The sequence below is a fragment of the Triticum dicoccoides genome, chromosome 2B (assembly GCF_002162155.2).
Source record: "Triticum dicoccoides isolate Atlit2015 ecotype Zavitan chromosome 2B, WEW_v2.0, whole genome shotgun sequence".
NCBI classification, from domain to species: domain Eukaryota; kingdom Viridiplantae; phylum Streptophyta; class Magnoliopsida; order Poales; family Poaceae; genus Triticum; species Triticum dicoccoides.
The window spans coordinates 62,715,406-62,724,512 of record NC_041383.1 but is presented as its reverse complement, the minus strand read 5'-3'; the positions used below and the strand labels follow the sequence as shown (position 1 = coordinate 62,724,512).

The window sequence follows — 9,107 nt, the reverse complement described above, 5'->3', positions numbered from 1 at the left end:
CCAAAGTTAGTAATGGCGCACCGTGGGTGTGGTGCGCCATTACTAGTTACTAGTTAACTAGTAATGGCGCACCACACCCATGGTGCGCCATTACTAACTTTGACCCAAAATTCCCCCGAATGCACCCCCCTGATCGCCTTTTCAGTTTTAAAAAAATAAAAGAAAATGATGGAAATGGCAAAAAAATAAAAGAAAATAAGTTTCCCATGTGATATGTGGTCTAGTTGTTGGGAAAATTTGCAAATATGAATTTCGACTTTATTTGCAAATATGAATTTCGACTTTATATGAAAAATCATCTACTCGAAAAGTTACATCCAAATTTAACAGGGGGAAGCCGTTAAACATTTTCAAAATCCTCAAAAACCTAACAGAAAAAGTTACGGGGCTTTTAAGATCTGGAGGCAAAAAAATTCAAAAAATTTCAAACTTACTAGTGGCGCACCGTTTGCTAGGTGCGCCACTAGTAACAGAAAAAAAATTAGTTTCAAATTTTTTTCGGGATTTTTTTTTCAAAATATGATACGTAATATGAATGGAAGTTTGAAATAATTTTTCAAAATTTCATCACTCATGAACATGAACAAAGTCCTAAACATCAACAAGGTTTAATAGGATTGATATGCTAGATATATCAACAAGTGCGTGTGAAGTGAGCTGGTGCTGGTGTTGGATAGAACTCTGAAGTTAAGCATGCTAGGGCTGGAGTAGTGTGAGGATGGGTGACCTTTCGGTAAGTTTGACCATGGAGTGTGATTTGACCTGAGATTAAGCATATTGACCCGAGATTAAGCCATAGTGACCCGAGATTAAGAAAAAAAGAAAAAATATAAAAAAGAAATTGAAAAAAAATTTGATTTTTTTTTGAAAAACAAATGTTACTAATGGCGCACTCCTCTGTGGTGCGCCATTATTAAGTGAGATAGTAATGGCGCACCTCTAGGCATACTAATGGCGCACCAGTGGTACGCCATTAGTAAAAAATACTAGTGGCGTGGTACTAATGGCGCACCTATAGTGCGCCATTAGTAGGAAAAACAGGTGCGTCATTAGTAGGCCTTTTCCTAGTAGTGTTTCAGCCCTCCGGATCGAGCAAATCTGCTTCTACAGACAGCAGGACAAAGCGAGGCCCTGGCAGAAAGTTGAAGGAGGGTGTAAAGTATAACATCGAATCCACCAAACCTAGTGGCGAACCCCTCACGCCTAAGAACATTGCGAACAAGTGGACTCGTCAGTGCGGAGTTCTTATGAAGGACCAACTCCCGATCTCCATTCAAGAATGAAAAGAGCCAAAAACTAAACGTCCAGGTGTTACTTGGGTCTACGACACAGCAAAAAAAGCCCTTTGGGAATCTCTGATGGAACATTTCACCCTACCAGATTATTTCACTGAAGCAGATGCGGAGAAAGTCAAGGGCGCTGCTCTTAAGAAGATGGCAATTGCATTCAACACCCACAAGAAAACTATATGGGCCAACTACCTCACTGCAGAAAGGAAGACTCCAGAATTCACGCGAACACTGGAGAAGTAAAGAGAACACTGGGCCGATTTTGTGAAATTCAAGAAATCAGAATTATCTAAGGAACGGTCGATAAAAAACAAGGCCAATGCCGCAAAAAAGACGCAGTTCCATAGGCTGGGTCCAGGTGGCTATACAGTGGGAATGCCTAAGTGGGATAAGTCTGAGCAAGAGACGGAGGATGCATGGGTCACTCCGGTTACTAAGAGCTCGCCCCCCAGGTGCAGAACTTGGTTCTATGCGCATGGGGGGCATTGACCCAAAGACAGGCCTGGTTTCGCAGAAGGCAAGTCTAAAAGGAGCCGGACAAAAGATACTTGATGCAATAGAACAAGCTCGAACGGGGGTGTTCACGCCCAACAGAGAGAACGACGAGCTTACACGCGCCCTGGGAAATCCTGAACACTCAGGAAAAACACGAGGGAAGGGCGTTATTCCCTGGTATGAGGGCTATTCGGAATGGAACGAGGACTACAGGTCCCGTGCAAGAAAGAAGATGGAGGAGGAGAAGAAGAGGAAGTTGGAGGAGGAGCAGAGGAAGCAGGATGTAGAACGCCTTCAAGGCCTAGAAGCAAGGCACGCGGACTTGGCACTCAAATTCCAGCAGCAACAGATCTTGATTGGAATTTGAATAAAGTAATAGTGCATCAACATATTAATAGAACTTTGTGGAAGCGGCCGCCACAGATACAAGCTTATTTTCAACTTATAGCAACTCTCAGTGAATGAAGCTCACAACTCTCAGTGGTAGTCCCATCAAAACTCTCAGTGAACTCACAAGGACAAAGCGAAAAGAAAAACTCTAGGCTGATAAGACCTCGCAACTCTCAGTGAATGAAGCTTCAGGTTGGTTCATGGAAGACGATCACGAGCTCAGCACAAGCCTTCACTGAGTCTCAGCTGCCGCCGGTGCCGCTTCTGGCTTCGCCCCCTGGTCTCCTCCTTGTCCTCAGGCTCTACCTTCTGCCTGCCAAAAAAACTATCCGAATTCTGAATTCATAACTGAAGCCTATCTGAATCCTATCTAAAATCTGAATTAACAGAGCAAATACAGAAGTACAGCAAGAAACTACAATGGATGGCATCAACGGAAGCACGAAATGTGGGTTACTATAACAAGTAGTACAACAAGCTAAAGAGATCACAAGCATTTGACGGCAAAAAAGGCAGGATTCCAAGAATAAATTTCTGACCACAGGACGAAATCTTGCAATAGATAATCTCCAGCAAAACTGAAAATAAATCTACATGGACAGAGACTGACTAATGCTTACAGAGGTAGCAACTATCAAGGTGACCCCAACTTTGACAGCAAGAATCAAGAAATTCAGATGCCTGTACAGGTTAATCGCCACCTATATATATTGCACAATGAATTGTCCGAAGTACCAAGAGCATAATGTACCAAAAGTGCAAAGTACAACTAGCAGTCTAGAAGAATTACCTTAGGTGGTTCCAGCATCCTCTTGATCACCACCATGGTCTCCAACTGTTGGTTCCGCCTTTTGGCGAGCTGCAATATTGAAGGCATTCGAAATGAAACATTCAACATGGAAGGTATTACATAAAGTACAGAAAAATAATAAAAAAACATATTACCAGTTGCTCGATACCAATCCTCGAGGCACATCAATGTCTCAACAGTACTCGGGGTCAAACTACTTCTTTGTTCAGTGATGATCCTTCCTGCATTGCTGAATGCAGCCTCTGCAGGCACCGTAGACGCGGACACTGCCAACATGTCCCGTGCTATAGCTGCAAGCACCGGATACTTTGGGCAGTGAATCTCCCACCACTTTAAGATATCCAATTTCCGTCGGCGAGGAAACAGATCTTCTTCAAGATATCGCTGTAGCTCATTTGAGTTGTGGGATCTTTTCAATCTCAAATGCTTATCCCAGTCATCAAGAGTGCCCTCACCATCCTCCTCTACAACCTCATCACCTTCATCAGAAATGTTTCCAAATTCAGATGCATATTCAGCAAATAGGATCTTCATCGCACTATTCACTTGGGTAAGATATTTCTCTGCGCCACCACCAAAAGTTGCGGTCAGTCGGAAGTCAACATATTCATATTTGTACCTTGGATCAAATATCACCGGCAGACAACTTGTTAAGAATGACTCCTCAAAATATTTGATCCATTTCTTCTCCATCTCTTTCACCATGGCAACAATGGTAGGATTTTCACTTACGACTTCTCTCTCCATTATTTGCTTCACATTCCAGACCTCATAGAAGTATAGGTGAGAGGTGGGATATGTCCTACCCGAGATTTTCTTTGTGGCTGTGTAAAAAGCTCCCAAAAGATGGCAAATAGCTTCGGCCATCTCCAATTCACTTACTGAAGGAGCAAATTTATAATCTTTGTCAGCTTCTTTCAAGGCTTCTTTGTCAGCTCACTAGCACCCTTGTGCTCCTCAAGATCCGGGCCATTAGCCTTCTCAATTTTTATGGCACGTAAGAGCTCACCCTTGTGCTCCTCAAGATCTGAAAATTTTCACAACCGAGTTAAATATGATGAGTCAAGTTCAGACATTAATAAAAGGTAAAACAGAATAAGAAAGAAACTAAGTGGCAGATCACTACAAACCACTGAAATACGCTGTATGTAACAGCAAGATGGCCCAATGTTTAGGGTTCAGTGTAGTTGTGTAAATGGTACCCATCCAGGTCCTATTTTCTTAAATAAACAATAGATGATGAACAGCCAATTAGCAGTAGCAATCCAGGTCCCCATCTTCTGAAATCCAATCCCCAAATCTAACCAATCGCACCTACCTACATACCTAAAAACGGGCTTTCAGAGAAGAAGATGAAAAAAAGCATATTTTTCCCTGCCGACGACGACAATATTTTTCCTTGAATCTGAGGGACTATCTTGAATTGATGCATCACCTGCTGCCGACGATGCATCCGGCACCTTGGACGCCGGGATTGACACATCCGGCGCCTTGGCTGTCGGGGTTGGGACAGCCGGCGACCCGGGGGTCGTGATTGATGCTGCCGACGACCTGGGGGTCGGGGTTGTTGCTGCCGGCGACCTGCCCATCGCCGGGAGGTAGGGGAGGGGCGGGGTAGGGAGAAGCTGCGAGGTAGGGGAGGGGCGGAGCAGGGAGAAGCTGCGAGGTAGGGGAGGGGCTAGGTGCGCCGTGCAGCGGCGGCTGCCATCGATCGGCGACGACGTCGTCCTCCCTGCACCAAGCTATCGGGATGGGCTAATAGGGTAAAGTGGGGTTCCGGTGGGCTAAAGGGGCTAGCCCACTTAATTTTTTCTGGTCCAATGGGCTCCCACTAAGGCGTTTTAAGTGGGATGGAAAGTCTAGTCCCACTTATTCCCACTCCCACCAGCAGCGTGATATGAAATGAAAAAATCTGGACGCTATGGCGTTGGGTTTATTGACCCAAATATCATTAATGAGTACACATGGAATCTTTCAACATGTTGAGATAGTTTAGAGAAAAGCATGCTGAAGTTCTTCAAGTGCCTCAATACCAGTGAAGATATACTACTTCCTTACAACTTCCTATGAGTCACACTGTCTTGTACTATAAATTTTTTTTTTGCTTACTAGCTAGCTAGATGTTAATAATTAAGTGTATAGTACGGTAGTTGATTAGTGTTATGCACATGCCCGCTTAATTAAGACATGCAAACGTGTGCGCATGCAGTTTCCACTGGATCTTGTTAGACATTAAAGTTGACAAAGGAACAGTTAAAGTACTGGACTCACTACTGAAAGAAGAAAAAGATTACAACATCGTGAAGAGGATAGTCAACAGGTATTTCAATCATTATTAACTATATCTCATCCTATTTAGTTCGTCATTTCCTGATATGAACTATTTAATAACCCCTTTATTAATTTTCTTTGTCGGCGGGCAGGGCTTGGGCAAAGTTCATCAAGGTGACTCCAGGCAAATGGGCAAAAAAGTTATTTTGGTATCGACAAAAGTTAATTAATTAAGTAGTACTAGCTAGCTAGCTAGCTACCATCTTTTTAATTCTTGTTTCAATACTATTAATTAATTATCATGCTTGATTAATCATTATCTGATTCAATTTCATTCTCGTAAAGGCCCTGAAGCAGGCGCCGGGGAATGATCTGTGTGCATTCTACGTTTGCGAGAACATTCGCATGATGGTGTCTGAAAGGAGCAGATCTCAAAGATAGAACTGGGTACGTTTGTCAGAACACTATTCACATAACTAATACACATGCATATTGATCTCCTTCTTAACAGTTAAGAGAGGTGCGGGAGCAGTTCCTACCAGCGGAGCGCATACTAGCACTTCAAAAGGAAATAGCGGGATTTTTGCTCAACCAGGTCATAGATCCCAAAGTAGAATACTATTACCCGGTAACGCCCCCATGAACCACTTGCCATCATGCTCCGAAGGCACCAAGGCAACATGTAGGAGAAATTGTATATGTATATACATGTGTATGTGTGAATAATTAATGGTGTTGGTTGTGAGACATTTGATGATATATATATATATATATATATATATATATATATATATATATATATATATATATATATGCGGTCTACGTATGAGAAAATTATTTATATATATGCATAATGTGTATAATTTATTGTATCGTAAAATACCAGCAAACAAAAAAGAATTAAATGGAAAACACAAAATTAATGGAAAATAAAACCAAAACCCCCCCAAACATTTAGTACCGGTTGGTGTTATCAACCGGTACTAATGGTCTACCAGCACCCGGGCCTGGCCCGTGCCACGTGGTGGTACTTTAGCGCCGGTTCGTGAGGAACGGTACTAAAGGGGGGTGCTTTAGTCCCCACTCTTTAGTGCCGGTTGCCGAACCGGCACTAAAGGCCGTTATGAACCGGCGCTAAAGCCCGGTTCTGCACTAGTGCGGCCGTGGGGTCGACATCTGCGGCCATGATGCCTTTGAGGCTGGACGCGATCGGCAATCTGGCGGGCAGCGCATGTGGCAGGTAGAGGTTGACACAGGTCTCGACTCGTGTTTGATTTTTGTAAATTTAGTTATGAATTTAGGAGCTCAAATTTTCAAACTCACAATTTAGCGAAGCATGCTTTTTCTCTAAGGGTGGCCGTCATGTTTGGTTAGATCATCCTGAAAATATTCAATCCGTCATGTAAACACATTGTGATGATTTAATAAAAACTTTGTGAGATTGTCTAAAAAAAAGTCTCGGCTCGTGTACCTTCCGATGAAATGTAGCTCCAAGTACGGCCGAGTACTTTCGGGCGACATGCACGTACAAGCTAGCCGCATCTGATTACTTTCTGGCCGCTGATGGGGAGACTCATGTACAAGTAGCACGTACGCAGCTGGATCGATTTGCAGTAGATGCACTTGCACGTACTAAGTACTAGACGCCGGTTGGTAGATCGATGGCACAACTTGAAACACACGCATGCGAGAACAGGGAACGCCGACTGATCGCCACGGGAGTGTGTCGGTCCCTTTAATCTCTTCATATCCATGCGCAGCATCCGTTCAACATCCCAAAATATGGATGAACTGATTGCTTTTTTACTTCATCCAGGATTGTAAAACAATGCACATTAGGAGCAAAATGATCTTTTCGCCTCACACCTAAGAGCAACTCTAGCAGACCCCGCAAAAACTCCCGCAAAACGCGTTTGCGGGTCGAAAACTAGCGCGACCGAACAGAAACCATATCTAAAACTACATAATTTGAAATAAAAAAGGAGAAATTGCACGCCGTTGACGCCAGTAGTTCATCACATACTACATAGATCGTGATCAACACACTACAAACATAGTTCATACTACATACTACGTTAATACTAGAACTAGAGGGGGGCGGATCTGACGTCGGCGAGGTCGCGGCAATGGACGACGCCGTGGAGGAGAAGGACGCTCAATCCTCCTCGCCGGAGCTGCAGAGGTCGATGTACTTCGCCCTCTGCTCCTCGCGGATGTGGCGCCACTCCTCGTACTTCTCCTTGGCGGCGAGGTTGGTGGCGACCGCCTGCCGCCACTCGAGGTCTTCGAGCTCCTCGGCGTGACGCCGGCGCTCCGCCTCCTCGCGCACGCTCTGCTCAGCGATGGCGGCCACAACGGCGTCGATGTCGGCGACGTAGTCTTCCAGCCCGACGACTCCGCGGCGGCCGAGCGGAGTGGGCTCCTCGGGCTCCTCCTCGACGGGGAAGAAGTCGAACTCTTTCGGCTCCTCCTCGTCCTCCGGCCAATCCCTCTTCACGGGGAGAAGGCCCGCGCCGGAGGAGGAGGAGCTCCTGGTATACGAAGATCTTGCGGAGGAGAAGGATGCGTGCTGACGGTCGTACTCCTCCGTCTTGCTCCGCCGGAAGCTCGCCGGCGGCGACATGCCGCGGTTGGTCCACCTCCGGGCCCCACGCTTGCTCGCGCCGTTCGAGCGGACGCGCCGCTCGCGCTCCGGGTCGCTTCCGCCGCCGGATCTGCCGCCGGAGCCGCGTCCAGAGCTCCACATGCGGCCCCATGATACGTCTTCGTCGTATCTACTTTTCCAAACACTTTTGCCCTTGTTTTGGACTCTAACGTGCATGATTTGAATGGAACTAACCCGGACTGACGCTGTTTTCAGCAGAACTGCCATGGTGTTATTTTCGTGCAGAAATAAAAGTTCTCGGAATGACCTGAAAATTCACGGAGCAACTTTTTGAAATTAATAAAAAATACTGGCGAAAGAATCAGCATCATGGGGCCCACACCCTGTCCACGAGGGTGGGGGCGCCCCTAGGGCACGCCCCCATGCCTTGTAGCCCTGCTAGACCTCCACCGACCTCAACTCGAACTCCATATATTCACTATCGCGGAGAAACAAATCAAAGAGAAAGATTCATCGTGTTTTACGACACGGAGCCACCATCAAGCACTAAACTCTCTCGGAGGGCTGATCTGGAGTCCGTTCGGGGCTCCGGAGAGGGTGATTCGTCGCGGTCGTCATCATCAACAATCCTCCATCACCAATTTCATTATACTCACCGCCGTGCGTGAGTAATTCCATCGTAGGCTTGTTGGACGGTGATGGGTTGGATGAGATTTACCATGTAATTAAGTTAGTTTTGTTAGGGTTTAATCCCTAGTATCCAGTATGTTTTGAGATTGATGTTGCTATGACTTTGCTATGCTTAATGCTTGTCACTAGGGCCCGAGTGCCATGATTTCATATCTGAACCGTACCTATTATGTTTTCATGAATATAAGTGAGTTTTTGATCCTATCTTGCAAGTCTATAGTCACCTATTATGTGTTCTGATCCGTTAACCCCGAAGTGACAATAATCGGGATACTTATCGGTGATGACCATAGTTTGAGGGGTTCATGTATTCACTAAGTGTTAATGTTTTGGTCCGGTACTCTATTAAAAGGAGGCCTTAATATCCCTTAGTTTCCAATAGGACCCCGCTGCCACGGGAGGGTAGGACAAAAGATGGCATGCAAGTTCTTTTTCATAAGCATGTATGACTATATTCGGAATACATGCCTACATTACATTGATGAACTTGAGCTAGTTCTGTGTCACCCTATGTTATAACTATTACATGAGGAATCGCATCCGATATAATTATCCA

General features: G+C 45.2%; 1 protein-coding gene across 3 annotated transcripts; it reads right to left on the bottom strand.

Annotated features, from left to right (window-relative positions):
- Positions 1-2,118: 2,118 nt before the first annotated feature.
- Positions 2,119-4,761, bottom strand: LOC119362155 (zinc finger BED domain-containing protein RICESLEEPER 2-like). 3 transcript variants are annotated; one of them, XR_005173132.1, is made up of 5 exons: positions 4,421-4,761; positions 3,605-4,012; positions 3,120-3,464; positions 2,965-3,033; positions 2,119-2,499 (listed from the first exon to the last, which is right to left on the bottom strand). XR_005173132.1 is itself a non-coding variant. In XM_037627354.1 (4 exons), the coding sequence occupies exons 2-3, from the start codon at positions 3,850-3,852 to the stop codon at positions 2,966-2,968; spliced, it is 801 nt and encodes a 266-aa protein (XP_037483251.1). In that variant the 5' UTR covers positions 3,853-4,012; positions 4,421-4,761; the 3' UTR covers positions 2,119-2,487; position 2,965. The 3 variants fall into 3 exon arrangements, 2 of the variants coding, with proteins under 2 accessions (XP_037483251.1, XP_037483250.1); XM_037627354.1 differs by having other exon boundaries at positions 2,119-2,487; positions 3,120-4,012; XM_037627353.1 differs by having other exon boundaries at positions 3,120-4,012; positions 4,421-4,760.
- Positions 4,762-9,107: the final 4,346 nt, after the last annotated feature.